Below are 23,027 nucleotides of genomic sequence, written 5' to 3' on the forward strand. Positions count from 1 at the left end.
CCACCACCTTCTTGGGGGTGCGGGAATGGGAAAGGATGTCAAAGTGCAGAGGTAGAAACGAGGTAAATTAAGTCAGACATAAATCAGGATTAAATTACTGTGGACATCCTGGAGGGTTATGTGCATATGGGGAGGCAGAACTCAGCAATCCTAGGGTTCACATCTACCCACACAGAGAGTACCTCTGGGGAGCCTTCTGCAGGTTTCTGCATCTGTAAGGACTCTTTGAGGATTACACTTAAATGAGGATAGAGGTCTGATCTCAAAGGATCAACATTAATTTTATCTGAATAGCTTGACCACGACTGCATCTTTTGGCTTTATCATGTGTTCAGGAGTTCTTGAACGCTTTGATCTCTTTGGATGTGTTACACTGCTTAAATCCCAAAATATCAAGCAGTGCTAAGAAAAGGAGCTGAATGTCACACACGTCTAGATTACAGTGAGAGAAAGAGAGCTCTAGTTTTTGAAGTTAACCTCAGGCTATGGCTCTTGCCGAGTCATCTTATCTTTTTTGATACTTCAAAAATTGGGACAAACACTGCCCACAGACTTTATTTCATATGAGAGATGCTTTGTTAATAAAAAACTAGAGGAGTGTAAGCCTTCTGGACCTCTTCCATAATCTATCTATACTGTGAAGAGGTGTTTCAATGTTTTTTTAAACAGGACAAGAAATTTGCAAGATTCAAAAAGTAATTAGACACACACACACACACACACACACACACACACACACACACACACACACACACACACAGAGATAACAGAATATCCAGCGTTATAACAGTTGATGCAAAAAGATGAGTTTTGGGAGGGAGATAAAGATTGTCTTAAGCCTGGAACATGGAGGTTTTAGCTATTAAGTATTAGGGGGAGACTTCCTTGAGGAGACAGATTACCTCACATTTACCAATGGTGTGGTTTCTTGCATCTTCCTTTGATCCCTCTAGTAATAGCCAGTCAGACAGAATACTGGACTAGATGACCTCCTGATCCAATCGGGGAAAGTTCTTTGTTCTTTGATACTGTTACGCAATTCAAGCCTAACATTTAAATTATATTATTTTTACCAAAATTTTACAATAGCTAATAGGTTGGGTTTTTTTAAGGTCCAAGTGTTACTTTTAGAGTTAACCTTCCTCTATATTATTTGCATCCCAAACATTGTAGCACTGTGCTAGTGAATGAGAACAACTACTTGATAAACCTATTTTCTCTGTACAGACTAAATGAAATGCAAACTGAATGGTGGAAAAAAGGGGCCTAATTCTCTACTGCCTTGCACCTGATGTAATCATTTACATCTCAGCACAGTGGATCAGCATTCACATGGCACTCCCTGTTAGTACCCAGCCCAGAGAAGCTAATGATCCAACTGGCAGACCAAATTCAGTGAAGATTCCTGGTCACGTGCCACGTGAGGCATGTTGGGCGTATGCTAAGAAGAACAATGACTGTTGAGAACATGTAAAAAACAACCATTCTGATTTCCTAACATTTTCTATCCACTTTGCAGAGTTGTTAATGACTCCAGAAGGTGCAAAACTGGAGAACTGATTTACATCAGCTGAGGATCTAACCCTAGCTATTTAAAATTCCCTTCAGTTTTAACAGTCCACAGTATTATTAAGGAGACAAAATAGGAATTTTGTTTTTTGTAAACATGATTTAAAACTGAAAGTATTCCTTTAACTACAAAATGATACACTCCCTCTCGGGATTTTGCATGAAGAATATGCATTATTTATATTGATTTTCCTCTGTGGTCCTTTATGACAATTTATAGCAGTGACCTCCCAGTCTGGTCACTGCTAATAGATCTCTGAACTGTTTTCATATGCTTGCAGACTGAGTTTATAAAAAATGGTGAAGTATTTAAAATATAACTCAACAAACTGCATCATGTAGTTTATGCTTAGTGTCTTTCAGTTATTTCTATAAGAGACGTGCTGAATTTATAAAAGTGAAAAGGTGACTTTTCTACCTACCAGCTAAAAGTCAAGTTGTTTTTCCCCCCATCATATGCATCATCATCACTAATAATAAATTCTGCAGTAATGAAGACAGGGGTTTCCACAAGCTTAAATTTTCACACCACTAGTAATTTTCAATGCCCAACTTGAGACACCTTAAAAGGGGCTTGATTTTCAGAGGGCAGGTGTGCTTAGCACTTTTGGAAAATCAGGTTACTTTAAGGCGTCTCAAGTTAGGTACCAAAGACTACAAAAGCCACTGTTGAAAATGTAGGCCAGCATATTAACATTATGCCTCAGAGACATTTGTGTAACACAGTGTCTCAAAATTCTAATTTAGTGTGCTATTTTACTGATTAGCAGCCAGCTCACTCCCTCTTAGCTATGTTGGTTCTACCTTAGCAACCGAAGTAAAAAATCTTTTAGCCAAAGTAGTCAGTTATGACTGAACACACAAACAGGAAGCAGGTCTGTTGAACAAGAAAGTACCATATACATAGTTGCATTTCAGAATCGAAACATACTTTAATGTCACAACATTTAAACCTGACCTTTCCCCTCTTGTAAATGTAATTGTGACTAAGTTATATTTTGTTAGTATAAATCTGTCATTAAATGGTGAGACTCAGGTTTCCTATCACTGAAATCTGCTAGTTATTCTTTGGTTAAAGAGGCCACCTTTCCCCATTGAAGGTTTGTGTTTCTTTCTAAAGAAGACATTTTATTCTAATTATAAGCCTGGTGATTTTTCTCTATGCAGATACCAGGCAGATCTGACCACACTGTATACAGAATCATAGGATTAGAAGGGACTTCAAGGGTAATCTAGTCTAAACCCCTGCCAAGATGCTGGATTTGTTGTGTCTAAATATGGTTGATGACAAGGTTTTATTAAAACCTGAGCAGCATCTTTGTCTTCTGGGCATTTCCTTTGTTTTAGTCACTCCTCATCCACCGTGCTCCCTCAGAGCCCCATATGCTACAATGGGGTGGCAGTGTTCTCTCCTGGTTAGAATGCAGTACAATGGAAGGACTGCTTTGTTTTGCCCGTTGTTTGTCACTGACTCAGTGTGTGACCTCAGGCAAATTCCTTAATGTTTTTGAGCCTCAGCTAACAAGTCTGCCAAATGTAAATCACAATATTGATTTCCTCAGAGGGATGCTGTGAAGCTCACTTAATGTTTGCTGAGTGTCTCCAGTTCTCTGGATGAAAGGTGGTATAGAAATGCTAAGTGTTTATTATTACTATGGTGAAGTGGTCTCACCAAGGTTCTTATTAAATGTAGCCATATCATGCGGAAGTAATTTAAATTAAAAAAATCATATTTAAAATCAAGTTTTGACAGGGTCATCCATTACTGATATCTGTGCAGTCTACTTAATGCCTCTTTTATTTAACAGTTAGATGTTGTGGATTATTCCTAAATCTATCTTTGAGGCTTTGAGAAACATAAGACCCAACATTGCCAGTATCAAGCATTCAAAATTCACGAGTGAGATGCTGAAAAATCACAAGCTTGTTTTAATCATCAGGGGAATTTAAAAAAATTGATTATTTTTCAGGTTTTTGATCATGGTTTCTAGTTTTTAGGATCATGTTTTAAGGATCACGTTTTCTAGTTTTTCTCCATAACCATAAGGGCTAGAAACTAACTCTTTTAAAAACAAAAGCTGAGATTCTCACATAATAACATGACTCCAGGAGCTCGAGCTTTTAAAAAATATTAACTTGTGATAAAAATCATGAGAGCTGGTAATACGGAGGAATTTACAAAACTAGATAAATGGGCAACACAATAGCAGATGATAGTCACTGTGGATAAGTGCAAGGTATTGCACATTGAAAGGAATAATGTGAGCTATACTTGCACTCGTCTTTTTAACAATCCTTTATTTAATCTCTAAAGGACTGTGGACAGTGTATTATCAGCATGGCCCCTTAACTTTAGATTTATATGTAGACAAAGCCCAAGTTAAAAGTTGTACCATTTTAAGTATACCAGTAAAAGTGGTAAACACCTCTAGTATGGAGGCAGTTATATCGGTATAAAAATGTTTATACTGGTATAAGTTAAAGAAAGGGGAGTACACTATATCAATATAAGGTACCTTTAGACTCATAACTGCGCCAGCACTGTAAGTAGTACTGGTATCACTCTTCTGGTTTAAAAAAAAAAAAATCACACCACTATCTGAAATATTTATACAGATACAAAATCTGTGGGAGACCAGCCTTCAGCTCTTGTCCTACAGAGGAAGAGGGTGAAATTCTGAACTCACGGATGTTAATGGCAAAATTCTCATCGATTTTAATGGTGCCAAGATTTGTGTGTGTGTAGGAGTGGGGGCATGCAGAAGGGTCTGTCTCTTAACTCAAGTTCTGCCTGAGGTTGGGGGGGGGGGGAGGACTTGTAGGAATTGGCGTTTCTCTAGTGAGGTAAGTTCGTGTTGAGTTGCCTTTTTGTGAATTTCATTCTGTTTTATCTTGTGTCATTTTATATCTGATGCACATGCATCCAGAGGTTACATGAGGCATATTTACAATTTAAAAAGGCAAAAGAATTGTGTTGCCGCTGTTGTGGAATTTTTCATCTTCCCTTGTGAAATCTACAATGTAGCCAATCCTTCTCCCGAACTCACTCCCCGGGCCAGAATCAGAGTAGTTTTTATTTTAATGTGTTATTTGAGAACCATATTTTAGACATTAAGTTTTCTTTTTACCATCTGTTGAATATTCCCAGGCTGCTTTATCATCTTGTTTTGACACTTGCACGCTCCTTTATCACCTCTAGGCTTAGTTACTGAAATGCTTTCTTCTAACTGGTTTCCCATATGATTTTATTTTAAATGATCATATGCAAAATACAGCTGCTGCAGTTATTTTCCTTTCTAACTGCTCAGCTCATGTAGTCCCTAGTTCATTTCTTAAAGAGAGACTCTTTTTAAAGCAAAACAAGGCGAGCTAACAAATAATCCAATTCATTTTCTGAAGTGCTTCACTTAGTTTTTTAACCAAATACTTTAGGAACTTCAATTGGAAGTTAGATTTCAGTCTGAACTTCTCTCGCTTGAATCAGGACACCTTTTTATTTTGTAATCCCAATTTTGTGCAATTAGGACCCCCTGGTCAGGCTCAATTTGTCCCAGGGACATCTCTGCTTCTGCACGTGGATTTATTCTGCAAACAGGAGTGAGGGTAATGATGGGGTGGTCAGCTTCCTTCATTAAATAATCTCCCTCCCTTTCCTGTGTCCCACAAAGGGTTCTCTGTGTGTTTACAATCTGCTCAGGAGAAAGGGGTAGGAAAAGCAGGCAGGGTATTAGGACTGCATCATCCTTCCACCTGCTCCCACGGAGATTACCTGGAAATCATAACAGAGCTTCATCTATACCTTTTCCACTCTCTGCACATGGGAAGAACCCCTTCTCAGGAGGCTCTGCTAGCGTAACTCCAACAGAGCTGCACTGCCAGGCATTGCAGGGAGTGGTGTGGGCCCTGAGAGATGGGGGAGACCGCATGGGGCCTTGGAGAAAGGGAGCAGCCTCTGAGAGTTTTGGGGACACACCTGTGACTCAGTCAGTGGGTGTGGAGAAAACAAACCTCCTCCTCCCATTATTGGGGAAGCTCCATGAGGACATCTTCTTGGAGATGAGCTAAGCTTCATTCTTTGCTTAGGCAAAACTCCCATTTGATGTCAGGCTAATTGAAAGCCCGTTGCTTCTTCATTAATGTACACTGCGTGGTGATATCATTGTTACCATACCTCGCCCTGGAATATCGGAATTGAGTCTGCTATTGTTCAGCGATACAGAGGACATTGACTTGCCCTGAAATAAAGAGATGGTTCAATCTGGGCTTCTGTGCAATTTGAAAATAGACCATTTTGGATCTAGGATCCTTCACCAAAATTAGTGGAAAAAAAAAAAAAGACCCCAGGGAACTAGAATTGTAGGCATTGGGAAAGATCTCTGCAATATGCAGAGGAGAACCTTGGATATTTAAGGTATTTCAAGAACAGCCTTATTCACTCTGCCAAAAAGAAAAAAATAAACACTTCACACAGGAAATCTCATCTCCCAGCCCAAAAATATTTATTGAGAACTAAGCTGTTTACTGGAAAACAGATTAGAGAATTCAGGCTACTAGGAAAGGTTAAAGGCACTTACTTCCCCCACACGGCACTGGAAAGTGGGTGAGGGGGGATTTGGGAGATAATAAAATAATCTTTTTTCAGCATTCAGTTAAAAAAAAAAAAAAAACTTATTTACCCAGAATGTACTTGACAACAGTATTTACTTGTATGCAACTTATTTCTTGGAAGCTGTTGATAAATAATTTTTAAAAGGCTGATTTCACATAAGGATTTAAAATTTCAGATGCTTCTCTAAACCAATTTTGGTCTGGAAGTCAGAGTGGAAATTTCTGAAGATCAGGCTCTTCCCCAAGATTTCCAAAACTACTTGGTTCACGCTGGGAATACCAAAGGCCAGTTTCTTCTGCAATTTCAGAGACTGTTTCCAGATGATATACCAGCAAAAGCAGAAGTATGTAAATTTATGACCCTCAAATACTCACATTTTGTTTGTTTTGAAGTTTGAGACAATTTTTATTTTGTCTGAACTGTTTTGCCAAACCTGTCAAAAATGCTTAAAATTTCTCTAATGAAATTTGATGAAAGATTTAAGCCTCTATATATTTCTGAGTGAGAGCAAGGATGGGCAATTATAAAATTTCATTTAAATAAGTATACAATATTACTGCATTAAATTTTGCGTACATTATAGTTGTCAGGTTTTTTCCCCCCTAAGAGTTTGGTGAAAAGCACCATATAAATATATATACATATGATATGGCATAGGCTACTAGGGATTTGACCTTCTGGATGATTTAAGAGAATTAAGAGTTTTCAGATTGATATCAAAACTTTTGACCTGTTTCCTGGCTCTAGATACTGTTAGTGCAGAGTCACTCATGTCACCACTATTTTTTGGATTTAAAAGTACTGGCCTGTGTTATTCATTTGGGTCAGTTTTATTCATGACTGGACTGACTTTGCTTGAAAGGGCAAATTGAGAGCTCTATACTGCACTGTTAAAAACCTGAAACGTTCCACAAACACGGAAATGTTATGAGTAGTTAGAGTCTAGGAAATGAGTTTACCTAATCAGATGTTCTAATTTGCAGAAGATTGTTATTCTACGTAAAGAAGCACTGAGGAACAACCAAGGGAAAAGAAAAGATAGATAATTGGTGGAGAAAGTCTCAGTCAGTCACAAGAGACTATGCCTTGTATCATTCTATCTAGAAAATAAGCACGCTCGTTCGTTTCATCCGCCTATGATAACTTGTCTTTTAGGCCTTGATCCTGCAAAATCTTAACTGTGCTTAATTTTGCACACATGAACATGCTCACTAATGTCAAAAGAAATACCAACGTGCCTAAAGTTAAGCATGTGTGTATGTCTTTGGAAGACTGGGGCCTCTTGGCTGTAAACTCTGTGGGGTGGGGACTCAATTTAATATACATCTTTACAATATCTAGCATAATGGGGCCCTAATTTGGTTGAAGCCTTTACGTTCTACTGAAATAGAAGATTAATAAATAGTAGTAGTTATTATTATTATTGTAGGAAGCAGCAACAATTTGACACCTATACAATAACTCTTATTCGCTGGGCATTTCCTCTCCTAGGTTAGTTTTTAACTCATTCTCTCATCCCTGCAAGCTCCATTCACTTCAAAATAACCATTTCTCCTGAAAACATTGCAAGTGCAGAAGATAGGAGGAAAATCTAGATTGAAAAAAGCATATTATATATATTGCAATAGCTGGATAGTAAAACAAATTTTAATTGTTTATTAATATTTATCCAAGGAGGAAGCCAAACTCAAGCAGGTTAATGGGACCAAGTTGGAGGGCCCAGATAATCTCCATCCAAGAATATTAAAGGAATTGGCATATGAAATTCCAAACAATACCAAGGATTTTTAATGAATCCATAAACTCAGTGGTCATATCCTATAACTGGAGAATTGCACCTATATTTAAGAAAAAAAAGTGACCAGCAAGTTTGACCTCAATTGTATGAAAGGTCTTGAACAAATGTTGAAAGTGAGAGTAGTTAAGGACATAGAAGTAAAGACTACTTGGGACAAAAAAACAACATGGTTTCACAAAAGGTACATCATGCCAGACTAACCTGATCGCTTTCTTTGAGAAGATTACTGAAATCCAGGTAGATAAGATCTAGAAAATCAGTTAAGTATTTGGTACAGTCCCACATGGGACATTATTAGTTAAATTGGAGAAGATGGGATTAATATGAGAATTGAAATGTGGGTGAGGAACTGGTTTAAAGGGGAGATTATAAAAGGTCATGATGAAAGGCAAACTATCAGGCTGGAGGGAGGTTACTAGTGGAGTTCCTTAAGGATTGGTCTTGGGACGGATTTTATTTTGCATTTTCATTAATGACCTTGGAACAAAAAAAAAAAAAAAAAAAAAAAAAAAAAGGAGTGTTCTAATAAGATTTGTGGATGACAAAAGTTGGGAGATATGGCCAATATGGAGGAGGACTGGCATATCATACAAGAAGACTTGGACAACCTTGAAAACGGAAGTAATAGAAATGGGATGAAATTTAAAAGGGCAAAGTCATGCATTTAGGGATTAACAACAAGACTTTTTGCTATAAACCCAGGTACCAGTTGGAAGTGACAGAGGAGGAGAAAAACCTCACTGTACTGGTCGATCACAAGATGATTATGAGCCACCAATGTGATGTGGCCATTAAAAAGGCTAATCCTAGGATGCATTAGGTAAGTATTTCCAGTACAGATAGGGAAGCGTTATTGCCATTATAAAGGCACCGATGAGACTTCATCTGGAATACTGTGCGCAACCCTGGTCTCCCGTGTGTGAGAAAAAAGAATTCATCCTGAACCAAGTTCAGACGGTGGTCTACTAGGATGAGAGAAATGGAGAACCTACCTTATGAGAGGAAACTTAAGGCGCTTGGTTTGTTTAGCCTAACAAAATGAAGGTGGAGGAGATTGAATGCTTTCTATTGTTAGCTCAGAGGGATAAACACCTGGGAGGGAAAGGAATTATTTATGTTAAGGGCCAATGTTGGCACAAGAACAAGTGGATATAAACTGGCCATCAATAAGTTTAGGCTTGAAATTACATGAGGGTTTCTAACCATCGAAGGAGTGATGTTCTGGAACAGGCTTCCAAGGAGAGTATCGAGATCAATAGACCTAAGTTGCTTTAAGACTGAGCTTGATAAGTTTATGGAGGGGCTGGGATGATGAAATTGCCTACAATAGCCTATGGCCCGTCCATGACTGCTATAAGCAAATATCTCGAACAGAGGGGTATGGGACATAGAGGGGGAGAGCTGAGTTACTACAGAGAATTCTTTCTGAGGTGTCTGGTTGGTGTGTATACCACATGCTCAAGGTCTAACTGATTGGGGTCAGGGAGGAATTTGCTCCCAAGTCAGATAGGTGAAAAAACAAACAAACAGAGTCTCTGCCATCCTCTGAAGCCTGGGGCACAGGTCACTTGCCGGTTTGAACTAGAGTACATGGTGGATACTCTAACTTGAAGTATTTAAATCATGATTTGAGGACTTCAGTAACTCAGCCACAGGGTATTGGTCCTACTCCAGGAGTGGGTGGATGTGCCCTGCAATGTGTAGGGGGTCAGAACAGATGATCATGATAGTCTCTTCTGGCCTTACAGTCTAGAATATGCCTAGAGATTTTATTGTGCTAAGCAGCATCAACTATATTTTAATCAACACAAAATGTCTATTTTTGTTTATTCTACATACTCACATTTAATAGATACGCAGTGTGCTTTAATCTCTTCCCTTCGCATTTTCAAATTCCTTCCTCCTACCCTATGCAATTTCCAATTCTGTTTGTAATGATAATGGCTTACATTTATATAGCACCTTTCATCCAGAAGGATTCTGAATACCTGGCAGCCTATAGATAGGGATAATTTCGCCCACCACAGAAACACAGCCAGGTCTGAACTGCATTGTGTCAGTTTCAAACTGCTGTGTGTTGTGCAGTGGAAGGCAGAAAGTGACATGTTTTATTTGTATTTCATTAGTACATTGGCCCACCTTTTTATTCTATTTGGAAGCTGCAAGAAGGCTTAACAGCCCCTTATCTGCACTGTCCAAAATAAAAAGGGAGGTTGGTGGGGGTGGGGAGAGCTCAGCAATGATCTGTAGCACAGACAAGCTCAGGCATTTTTACCATCATGTCATCTAAGCCTGCTCACAGTTGCACTGTGGTAAATGACAGGTCCTAAATTTGCCACAGCAGATGCAATTTAAGTCTTCATTACTTAACTGGATCTCTGACCGTGTAACCTACATCACGTTAGACAGACTCCACTTTCTATTAAAGCTCATTCCAGGAAAATTATCCTCTTGATAATATCCTCGAGAGAGTTGATGCTTATCTCGAACAGTGTAAGGCAACCAGAGCGTTCTTTTTCATATCTTTCTAAATTTGCTATAGTAGCTACTGTTGATGCTGTCTCTGGAAGATGGGTCCTGTATGCTGCAGTTCATTAGTCTAGACTTAGACCTTTCTCTATGCATCCATCCTATCTATATTAGACTAGCTACTGTTGAAATACTAGCTATCTAGACTGGTTAATTTGGCGTTTACAAGATGAGACACGACACTCCACACTGTTTTTTGTTGTGAAGTTGATCAGGACAGATTCAGAGTGAAGATTGCTGTCTACTGAATCACCAAAGTCACTTCTGGCAAGACCTGTATTTTACCATAAGGCTCCTGCCCAATTATTAACCTAATTCAGCACGCTTAACATAAATCTGGTGGTAGGCCAAAGCAGCAGAAACCAGATTACTTCTTTTCCTTCGTGACTTTCCAGTTCTGTTTGCCTTAGAATTTTGTTCTGGTACCTTTCACCATAGTATCTGAATGCCTTCCATATTACTAGAGTGGCAAAGTGAGGTAGCTAGTGGATTTGACAGCATCTTTGGATTTGGATTTGACAGCATCTTTGAGGGAAGCAAAGGGGATAAATGCCATTCTGGTGAGATTAGAAAAACTTTCTCAAAAAGAGAAAGGTTTTGCAGCATGACCTAAAGCTGGTCAGAGTCTGTTCCTTCTTCATTTTTCCCCAGGATCATCTTTCTACCACCAAGACCAGCTCCCTGCCTCAAGGTCGCCCAATACAACATTATTCCTGTGAACCACTTTCCCTTCCTTGTCAGCCACTTACTGAAAGGTGAGAGCGGAGAATCTGCAGTGTTTACTCCTGACTAAACAGCCCTGAATCAAAAGATGCTTGTGATTCAGAAATGTGGCTTTAAAACAAAAGCTGGTCCCTAATAAAATGACAGGAGCATGGAGTCAGTCAGGTGACCAGAAAAAAAATATATTACTTTTTTAAGGATGAAACATCTATTTTTAAGGCTTAAAAATATAAGACAAAGAGTAATTTCTGAACCATGTAAGTGCCAGTTCACATATTTTCTGTGTGTTCATGGTAGCGCCCTATATGGGTGGATAAGTGGCACATTGGGATGGAAACACAATGTAGAATAGGATTTTACAAAATGTACATTCGCTGATTGGCTGACTGCTTAGTGAAGTCAGAAGTTTTTTTAATCATCTCTTTCATATTGTATTTAAGAATCATTCTTGTCTTGAAACTTGGGGGGTTTCTGGTTATGTCACTCAGTTGTAATGTAAACAGTTGAAATGTAAGACAAACACATTTATTCTAATTGTTACAGCTAAAATTGCATGCAACTGTAAATAAAATGTTCAGCTACCAAACAGTAATGAATTTAGGCTCAGCCCAAGTGTCTAGGATATATTAACTAAGCAAACATGATTCAAGGTGACAGACTGCTATACTGATGGTGTATGCAGTAAAGAAGTGTTTCAGAGTAGCAGCCGTGTTAGTCTGTATCCGCAAAAAGAAGAACAGGAGTACTTGTGGCACCTTAGAGACTAACAAATTTGTTAGTCTCTAAGGTGCCACAAGCACTCCTGTTCTTTTTTTTTAGTAAAGAAGTGGTTTTTGTAGTAGATGTTTAGAATATTATGGTATTAAGTTTTGGATAATACATTTTTATTTACAAAATGCCCCATGATTGAAGGATTTGGTTACTAAAATAAATTTTAAGATGGACTAATAAATGGATAAATAAATAAATGGACTAATAATGCAAACTATTTTTACAGAATCAGAAAAGAGCCCCCTCAAATAAATCATACAATAAATACGTAAACTAGAGAGCAAATAAACGAGCCAGCTTTGCATACATTCTCTGTAAATGCTTTAGCTCTTTGTGACAGTATACTTCCAAAATTTTAGAAGGTAACAGCCTATTGTTGCAGGGACTACGTACTGAAAACACGTGAAATAGTGCTGTGCATTGCATGAAATGGCACACGAGGCTTCTGTGTAATCATATTATAATGAACTGGCCAGTGTTTGTGTGTGTACTGCTCCCTTCTAACCAATGGAATCAGAACTGCTGAACTGTGCATCATAGGGCCTATACTACTAGTAATAACAGATAAAGGAGAGTCTCCTTTAATTCAAACGATAGGGGTTTGAACTTTTGGTGAAGGGGTATCTAATTCATATGTCCAAAGTTACTGTCATTTTGAATAACCAGTTATTTCATGGTGACCACATCTGATCTGAATTTGGATTAGATTAAATTTGCCAGTTTTGAATTCAGATAAGCATTTGCCAATTTGAAAAAATAATCACTCTGCTGACTTGTCTAACAGCACACCCTCATCCTACAACTGGGCGCAGGAGGATGGACCCTTGTATCTGCACAAAATACCATTGTCTTCAATGGCGCTCTATGGGGGTGCAAGGGTCCTTCTGCATGGGAACAATTGCAGGGTCAGTGCTCTAGGCTGCCCATTAAAAGGCTTGTAGTTCAGATCTCTCCAAAATTTTATCGTAACTTTCCCTCCCCCGTGCTGATTGCCTGACTCCAATGCCTCCCACTCCTCCCTTCCCTTCCTTTGTCTTTCCATTTAGCTAATTTCCCCTCCTCCCCCCTCCACAGCACTTTACCAAACCTCACCCAAAGGATTTAAATAAACTATGAAAAAAGTTAAAATAAATCATGGAACTAACATAACATTTGCAAACCATCACTCTGTTCACTCTGCTTGTTTGTTATATCTCTTTGCCAACCCCTTTGTGTCCTGTCTATTTGGATTGTCAGCTATTCAGGGTAGGGATTGTCTCTTATTCTATGTTTGTACAGCACCTAGCACAAAGGAGCCTCATTCTCAGTTGGCTGATAGATAATAAACGTAATAAAACAAAAATAATTTGAAATTCAGATAGGTGAAATTTAGATAAATGAAGAGTGAAATGCATTTTAAAACATGAAGTGCTGGGTGGATTGATTTAATTAAACTATTTTAATCATGATTTAAATCAGCAAGCAGGACACCTTGATTTACATCATCAGTTTTAATTTTGTTTTGAAATTTTTACTTATTTTCCTAAAGAAAGGTTGATTCTTATTGCTTAAATAGTCCTAAAACATTTTGATTTGCCCAATAAATATAGCCTTTACGCTATATTTCATACTTCTTTTTTGCTAACCAGGAGGATGCATTACATCTATATACAATTATTTAAGCAATTTTATAGCTTAATATATTTATACTTAACTTTTAAATATTTTATTGTGTTAGAAAATGGTGAATGATGCACTTCCTATTTACTAAATGATTAATTTTTTTCTTGTGATTTCTTTAAAGCTCAGTTTGGATGCAAATTGGAACTCAAAATGCACAAAACAGCATTTTAAAATCTGCTTTATTAGTTAAATAAACTACCTTAAAATGTGCTGGATACATAAGATAAAATGTTTTTTCAAAACATATATTATATTTAAAACTAAATGATTAAAAAACATATCTGGGCCATGACCAAGGCTCCTAGGCACTACAATAATACAAGTAAATAAATAAGTGAATGAGTGAATAAATAACAACAATAATAAACTGTAGTTGGTAAATTGATCTGGTCATTTCTGGTCACTAGGTCTTTCAAAATTTTAGAACTAGCAGATCTCATCTCCTCACACCTACTGTTTATTCATAGAGTGGAACAGAAAAACAAGTATTCCTGCTTTTTTAGCTCCCAATCAGTTTCCTAACTTTGAATGAACGAGTCATTGAACTAATTTATCTGAATAAACAAATGAAGAAAATATTCCCTTTGCACCTGCAGAAAAGACTACTGCTGTCAAATGCTGGATTAGCGCTTCAACAAATTCTGGTTTAAGGTGGTTAGCCAGTGACTTCCACCAGTTCAGTGGTTTGATTTTCTTTATAACTTCAGCAGCACACATGATTGCTTAATTTTTTTAAAATTCAATTTTACACTGTTTTAACAGATTATGGTAAATATAGGCCTTAACATAGATTGTTATAATTTCAAATTGGTTTATTTGAAAATGTATTTTTAAACTAATAAAGGACTTTTTATGAAAAAACCACTTATTTTTCCATCCTAATACAGTGACATTTTAACTGAAACAAATTCTGTCCCCATGCTTGCCGTTCATAGTGATTTCTATTAAGCTCTCAGACAGCCATGCATTTGTCCGAGTATTATTAAAATCACAGTGCAAGTAGCCTTGAATTCAAAAAGAGAAATAGCAAACTTACTTCAATACTGAAGTACCCTCTGTCCACATAGTCCCCCAAGAAGAGGTACCGTGTATTGGCAGGAGAACCTCCTACTTCAAACAGCTTCATCAAATCGAAGAATTGTCCATGGATGTCCCCACAAACTAGGAGAAATTAAAATAACAGTTTGTTACATCATCAGTTCAATTAGTGTTAAGCACACACAATTTTAAAGTATTTACCTTAATAATAAAAATGCTGTATTATATTCTATTGTTCACCAGCTATATTCTGTGTGCCAGCTTACAATTTTTAGGGTGACCAGATGTCCCGATTTTATAGGGACAGTCCCAATATTTGGGGATTTTTTTATATGGGCTCCTATTATCCCCCCACCCCCGTCCCGATTTTTCACACTTGCTATTTGGTCACCCTACAATTTATATCTACATTGACATGATTGGTGAGGGTGGGCTGCAGGTCAGCAGAAATTGATGACAAATCCTGAGTAAAAACATCACCATTTTTCACTTTTTCATACATCTACATCTATTGTACAAAAGGTTACCCCATGATTAAAGTAGTGCTTTTAGACTGGTGTTTTAGAAATGACTTGAGATATATTAAAATGTATTTTATTTTTTAAAAATGCCCATCTCTTGCTATGGCCACTTTGTGCAAAACATATAATATTGATAATTAAAGGACGCACCAAAAATATCCAGAATAAGAAAACATGCTCCTTCAAACAGTCTCATTCACTCCTCCAATTATCACTGTCTACCTGCCCTGTCCCCAAATGCATGTGAATATCAGTGGGCCTTGCAGCGTGCATGGAAGGTCAACAAACAAGGCAGTACAACATAACTGATTGGTTAATTCACACAAAAGTCTCTCACTTCTGTGTTATACATACATACATACATACATAGAGTCAAAATAGGAAGAAACATGATAGAAAATAATTTACTACTTCTCTAGGTGCATGCTTCCAAATAATTGGGCACACTTTTGTGCCTAACAAGCAATAAATTCACATAAGCTTTTGCATCAATTTCTGCATAAAGGTGTTACTGTCTTATTGAAAATCATGCCTCAAAATTATTTCATGCTGTGAAGAAGCTGAAATCACTTCTCCATATAGATTCAATAGTACAGCAGCTGTAATAAAGTTCCACCAAATTAAAAACCCCATAACAATGCCAACATCAATAATATCTCCTTGACTCGTCACAGTACAGTGTCACATATTCTTTACTTTTAGTTACAAGAAACCAGACTCTCTTTTTCAAAGTATATAATAACTTCAGAATGGGGGAAACGTAGTAGTAATCTATATTATTATAGTCTCTGCTCAACAATGGCAATAGTAGAACTAGGGTTGCCAGATGTCCGGTTTAGGACAGCTCCAGTCAGCACTGCTGACTGGGCCATTAACAGTCCGGTCTACAGCACAGCGGGGCTAAGATAGGCTCTCTAACTGCCCTAGCTCCGCACAACTCCTGGAAGCGTCCGGCATGTCCAGCTCCTAACTGCAGGGTCGGCCAGGGAGTCTCCACATGCTGCCCTTGCCCTGAGTGCCAGCTCCGTAGCTCCCATTGGCTCCACCTAGGAGCTGGACATGTCGGCAGCTTCTGGGAGCCACCTGAGGTAAGCGCCGCCTGGCCGGAGTTTGCACCCCAAACCTCCTTTGCACCCCAACCTCCAGCCCCAGGTCGGAATCCCCTCCTGTGCCCAAACTCCCTCCCAAAGCCCACACCCCATATCCCCTGCCACACCTCAGTCCCCTGTCCAAGCCCTGAGCCCCTTCCTGCACCCCAAGCCCCTCATCCCTGGTCCCACCCCAGAGCCCACGCCCTCAGCTGGAGCCCGCACTCCCTCCTGCACCGCAGCCCCCTGCCCCAACATGGAGCCCCCTCTTGCACCCCAAACCCCTCGTACCTGGCCCCACCCCGGAGCCCGCACCTCCAGCCGAAGCTCTCACCCCCTCCCACACCCCAACACTCTGCCCCAGCCAGGTGAAAGTGAGTGTGTGGGGGAGAGGGCGAGTGACAGAGGGACTGAGTGGAGGCAGGGCCTCAGAGAATGGGTGGAGCAGAGCAGGTCCCTGGGGAAGGGGTGGGGCAGAGCCAAGGCAAGGGTGTTTGGGTTTGTGCCATTAGAAAGTTGGCAACCCTACGTAGAGCAAATAATAAAATATAGCAAAGATGGTGATCATGCATACCTTACTCTCATGAGTACCTGTGAAGTGAGAGGTACCACTTATGAGTTATGCCTGCAGGATCAGCTTCTATGCTCTCTTTTCTCCTTTGCTGTGCATTGCTGTATGCCATGAAGTAAAAACTGCATAACTACAGTTCTTTTTTTAAAAAAATGAGTTTCTTCCATCAAATAGCGTAACTACATAAAGACTAGGGCTCTTTCACCAGTTTTGTATTACACTGTGTAATCTTTTCTTTCCAGGTGACATTTTATTTTCATGAGTTTTGAGATAGGAAACTTCAAGCGTTACTTAAGACACCTTCATCTGAAAGTGATTTCCAGCAAAGGATAATAACTATCATTCTATAACAATGCAAAAATAAAGTTTAAATTTAAATCCTCACACAACATGATGGAAAAGCTGTCTTTGTAAAGTCTTAAAAAAAATGAAGCTGTCATTATCCGCAATAAAGGAAAATTCTGGATCAATTTTATTTATGTAATTGGTTTAGCTAGCAAACTGTTTCAAATGGGCTGTGTTCCTCTGTGTACATATAGTGAGCAGAGAAGAGCAGCAAGTCTGAGAACTAGAGCCAGAAAACCTGCCCTCTTCAGTTCAGACTGAGAAACATTTTAGTATAATAAAGCAGTACAATTCTAACAATTAAAAATGCATGTAAATCTGAAATGTAACATGGTTGAGAGATTCTGAATGCACTTAACTTAGATTTATCATGACCAGGGTCGCTCCAGCTTTTTTGCCGCCCCAAGCGGCGAAGTGGGGAAAAAAACCAAACCAAACCAAACCAAACAAAAAACAACCCACAAGCCGATCGGCGGTACTTCGGCAGCAGCTCAACAGCACCGCTTCATTCTTCTGCGGCAATTAGGTGGCGAGTCCTTCGCTCCCTCTCTTCCTCTTCGGCGGCAGCTCAAAGAGGAGGAGAGGGACTGAGGGACCTGCCGCCGAATTCCTGGATTCCCGAATTCTGCTTCCTTCGCTGGTGCCTGGAGCTGGCCCTCATCATGACGACAGGAAAAGGCAAAGCTACTTCATGTTAACAGAGGTGTGTGTACATGTATCTGTTTGCAATGGTGAAGAGGACATTTCAGAGAAATTGATAAGTAAGACCTGCTTAGAAAGAAATATTTCTATTTCCATCAATTTGTTATAAATGGAAATGAAGAACAGAGTACAATTATAAAGAGGGTGGAGAAAACCCAAAATTTGCAGAATCCTTTCCCTTCAAGCTCTATTTTTATTATTATTAAGCAGTTGATGAAAATTCCTGTGAATTTACAAACACAGTATTCAATTCTCATCTATTCATGGTTGGCTTCAAAAAGTGTATCTCCAGAAACCGCTTTCTGAAAAGACACTTGAAAACCAAGGGGGGGGGGGGGAGGGGGGAAATCAAAGTAACAGTTTATTCCAAAACAACAGGAACAAACTCTGAATTATAAGCATAAATCTAGCAGGGAATCTTGTCTGCAGAAACTGAAAAGATGTGGCTTAGGAACAGAGGACAACAGATGAGTTACGATCATATACGATGCCCATGTCCCAAAATTTCAGTAATAAGGTCAACATTTTACATACATTCAGATTTGTATTTTGTATGGACTATCATAAAGAGAGCTGAAGAACTTTTCATTTTCACAGTTTTAATATATACTTTTAAAATATCCTGTCAGCATCCAATTTGTGTCCTAGTTTTTGGTTGAATGTTAAGGTTTGGAACTAGAGAATTGAATAGGTATGTCCCAGGAACTGTGAAAAACATAATTGACTTGATAGGTTATTTTTTGGGGTGCTGTTCAACCCACCTTCACCCCTCAGTTATACTTTTCAAATTTTGGAGACTCTTGGACAATAATGTAATTATTTCTGATTCTCATTTGGGGGAAAGAAATGTTTGCTTGCTATTTTTACCTCCTCTCTTGCTCCCTTTTTTCTCAGAGGTGGTCTCCTTTCCTGGTTGTAGGAGTATGGAATAGGGGGTCAAATCTGATGAGGGGGATGATAAGGACAATTAGCAGCACCTATTGGCATCTGCCACCTGCTTCCACTGCCAAGAGGGATCCAGAACTTGAAGAGGTCTGGAACCAGAAGGGGCTACACCTACAGCTCATTCTTTCCCACTCCGTTATGGGAGGAGCACATGAAGAGAACTAGATGGGAGGCTCATAGAACGGATTGAGGCTGGAAGACAAAATGACAGCACTAGCAATTCTTTGGGAATGGAGGAACTTCCGACCCCCTCCTCTGCTATAAAGTGAATTGCTTTAGGCTTGTCTACACTTACAGTGCTGCAATGGTGCAGCTGTGACACTTGTAGTACTTAGCGAAGACGCTACCTTCACTGATGGGAGAGCTTTCCTCTTGGCACACCAAGGAGCGGTAGCTATGTTGATGGGAGAAGCCCTCGCGTCGATATATCGCTCTCTACACTGGAGGTTAGGTTGGTGTAACTGTGTTGCTCAGGGGTGTGGGTTTTCCGACATAGTGATACCGACATAAGTGGATAGTGTAGACCAAGTCTCAGATTCTTATGTCTACAGCAAAATCTATGAACCTGAGAAGATGCTTGTGAAATATACTGAAGATTCCACATCCCCATCCCGGATAGCTTTAAAAAAAAAAAAACCTCACCCAAATTGAGAGAGGAATAGCAAAGCCTAATAAAATAAGGAACAAACTCACTCTGTTTCCTTCTCAGAAGTTCCTCAGCTACATTTCTAAAATGTATAGCTGTAGAAGGAAAAAGCTGCCACGTATTCTATTCATATAGGATTTCTGAGGGGAATCAGAGGCCATTACTTTTGGGCTATGTCAGGCATCATATTTTGGCAAAGGCGACCAACCCGTTTATAATTGGTGGATATGGCAAGAATAGAGAAAAAAATGAATAAAACACAATAAAAATATTTTCCATTCAGAAAGCTGGCAAAACCACTAATCAACTTTTACCATGGCTTGAGCCATATCTTACGACTGCCCTTAGGGGACATGATAGGGCTAGCAAGATAACACTCTGTCACTATTAGATCAATAGGCATGATGCAGCAAACATTATTCCGCATTCCCTCCACAGTGCCTGCTTTACAAAGCTCTTTTTTAAGGTACATTTAGCTCCCTTTACGATGTGCTTTATTCAGATAAAAGGTTTAAAAGCATGGTAGTTACTATCTTGTAATAATTTCTCATCTGCAGGCATTAATATAACATTTGAGGTCCCACTGAAATTCAGATGAAGTGGGTGCCTAACTTTCCTTTGCGTAGTTGAAAATATCCCCTTTTACCATTAAAGAGGCACTATCAGGTGGCATACTTGGCATATTCAAAATACGATCATAGCTGGACTATAACTCCTTTTCTCTCACTCACTTTCTTTTAAGAAACACTATGTAGCTCCTAGTGAAGCTCTCCCATATCAAAGTTATGCACTTGTGCTGTGAGCACAACTCAACAAAACGACACAATTTAGTTTCTGTTTGAGATCTACACTCAACATAGTTGGGGGTCTGTATAGTAAGGGAGGGTTTTTTTTCCTCACCAGCGCTGGAATGCTATTCTTCAGGCACACAGAGAAGACATAGCACCATATTTCTTATTGTTATTATTTCAAACTCTTTACTTATATCACAGTATCACCCAGATCTCCAAACAGGGTCAAGGGCCCATTGTTCTAGGCTAAATAATGAACTTACTTTTACAGTTTTGTATGAGGACTAAGCATCTGCAAAACGTTCTTGTATTAGGATTCTCTATCTGAGGGTTAGTTTATTGTCCATGTTACCTCACAGCTAGTTTTCTATCCTTAAACAGCCAGTTATGTCACTGCACAATATGCCTAATAGCAAAAGAATGCTGTGATTTGCTTACTGACTCTAGTGAGCAAACAATGATCACTCTCTATTACTGTACATGCATGTTCATGAAATTCTAACAGAGATCCTGGAAGTGAGCTGAAAGCGCAATGTTTTGTTAGACATGTGCCTCACCAACTTTCCCTGATAGTTCTGGGCCCACCCTGCTGTCTTCATCAAAGCTTCCATTGATTTCCAGTTTTTTATTATATTTGTGGTTTTCAATCAAAGAATGCAGAAAGAGAACTTTCCAAGTGTAGCTTACAACTTTTGTCTATTAAAAAAAGTTCACCTCACTGCAAAAAATAAAATCTCCAAACAGAAACCCTTCATTAGAAGCAATCAACTATATGTTTTTTATCTTTCTCTCTCTCTCTCTCTCTCTCTCTCTCTGTGTGTGTATGTATATCAGCTTTTTGACACTGGAAATGATGATTAAAAATAGTAACAATTCTACTAGATTAAAACTCATTTTAACATCCTGTAGGACATCAATGATATTTCTGTAAAATGTTTTCCAAACAAACCAACCTTAATTGCCAATCAATGAGTATGTTGTAAAAAGCAGAATTGAGTTCAGGAACAAAAAGGATTGTTGTCATATTATCAAAGTATTGTGTCGGCAACAGAAGAAACACTATCTTAAGACTCAGAGTGTTTCTATATTAGTACTTACTAACTCGTTAGGAGATCCCACTCTGTTGAAACCAGTCAGGGGATCTAAGGAGGGTCTACAAATCTATAGAACATTCTGGCAAAACCTACCAGGATTCCCTTTCCCTCAAATCTAGCAAGTGCTGAAAAATATTCAATTAATAGTCAAATACTACAAATACGTGCCTGTGACCCTGAATGTCAAATGGCAAAGGACTCACTATTCTGTAAACACAGCTGTTACCAGATACAAACTCACTACATCTAACACACTGATGTCATAGTATTTATCCAAAAAAAGTATCATGTAAGGAATTAAATGAAAACTGGTGACTCTCTGGTCATTAATAATATTGCTTGATGCATGGACAGTTAGTGTGTCAAGAGTTATGTATATGTGTTGGAAATATCTGCGTAAAATATGCTAAGTCCAAGCAATCTAAGTAGAGTGGATAAACAGGTTTCTCCTAGACAAAAGGTATGTGGATTTGCCAGACTGCCTGGTTTAAGCTTTGTAAGCCAAAACCAATAAAAAAAATATTTCTGTTTAAGGTAAACAAAGTGAACAAACCAATAGAAAGAGCTAATTAACAAGAGGATGGAAAAAGGGATCTGGAACCTGCATCAAAGGAACAAATATCAGGGGAGACTACCTTTGTCTGAAGTTACTTTGAAAAAAAAAATCTATTTCAAAGGTTTTTGGAACAATAAGAAGAGGGGAGAAAAGATATTGCGGGGACCCATCACTTAAGAGACAAAAGGGCCAGTGCTCTTTGAATCTGTGAAAAGTGGATCCTCCCCCAGCCACGTGGATTGAGGATGTTGAGAACTAACTGAGAAATTCTCTGAGGCCAGGATTGTAAATCTGTTAAATTTTAGATACTAGAAAGCATGTTTTATTTTTGCTTTATTTGTAACCATTTTCTGCTTCTACTATCCTAGTTTACTATCATTTAAATCTCTGTTCTTTATTAATAAACTTAGTTTTGGTTTTACCACAAAATTATCTCAGTGCTGTGTATTAAAAGTAAAGCATGGGTCCTCAGCTAAATAGTTTTAAAAGTAATAATAGTGAACATGAGCTTCTTTTATTAAGAGACATAATGATGCAGGAAGAATGTTATCCATCGTCTGAAAAATTGTTTCTTTCATTGAAAATGAAGGTTGATTGAATTAGGGAAATAAGTTAATGCCTTAAACTGTATTACAAACAAGGCTCATAGAAAGCAGGCTTCAGCAAACAAATGTGCAATAGCTTTTAAAATCTGTGGAAAATATACCCACTAATTTCATTTTACTTCAGAAAGCACATCTATTGTTAATAATAAAAAACATCTGAATCGTTCTTTAAGCACTGCACCAATTTTCTTAAACAAAACTCAAACCTACTGCCAGATTTCTAAATTTTCTGTTCTTTGGCCCCCATTGCAAGTTAACATTCCATACAAATTGCATATTGCAGGAATATTACAGTCTTTGCGTTTTATTAAGCCCCAGTGCTGAGTGCATGAACTTTCAAGGAATATCGTCTGCTGTCACACCAATCCAAAATTATTAAGATGCAGAGTTTTCCAAGCAGTTTCCTTGCAGGCTCACAAGCAAATATTGCACCACAATTTTTTTGTATGGAACACAAATGACAT

The 23,027-nt window shown here is 38.6% G+C and overlaps 2 protein-coding genes across 39 annotated transcripts in view; one reads left to right on the top strand and one right to left on the bottom strand.

Moving 5' to 3' along the window:
* The window catches only part of LOC135983898 (general transcription factor II-I repeat domain-containing protein 2A-like), a 984,084-nt gene that overhangs the window by 746,114 nt on the left and 214,943 nt on the right, over positions 1-23,027 (top strand). The gene's annotated exons all lie outside the window — the stretch shown is intronic.
* Positions 1-23,027, bottom strand: part of PPP3CA (protein phosphatase 3 catalytic subunit alpha) — a 299,060-nt gene that overhangs the window by 82,714 nt on the left and 193,319 nt on the right. For all 38 annotated transcript variants that reach the window (XM_005278513.5, XM_005278516.5, XM_065597626.1 and 35 more), the window contains one exon: positions 14,698-14,822. In XM_005278513.5, coding sequence (XP_005278570.1) covers positions 14,698-14,822 — 125 coding nt within the window. The remainder of the gene's footprint in view (positions 1-14,697; positions 14,823-23,027) is intronic.

Source organism: Chrysemys picta, chromosome 5 (genome assembly GCF_011386835.1).
Source record: "Chrysemys picta bellii isolate R12L10 chromosome 5, ASM1138683v2, whole genome shotgun sequence".
NCBI classification, from domain to species: domain Eukaryota; kingdom Metazoa; phylum Chordata; order Testudines; family Emydidae; genus Chrysemys; species Chrysemys picta.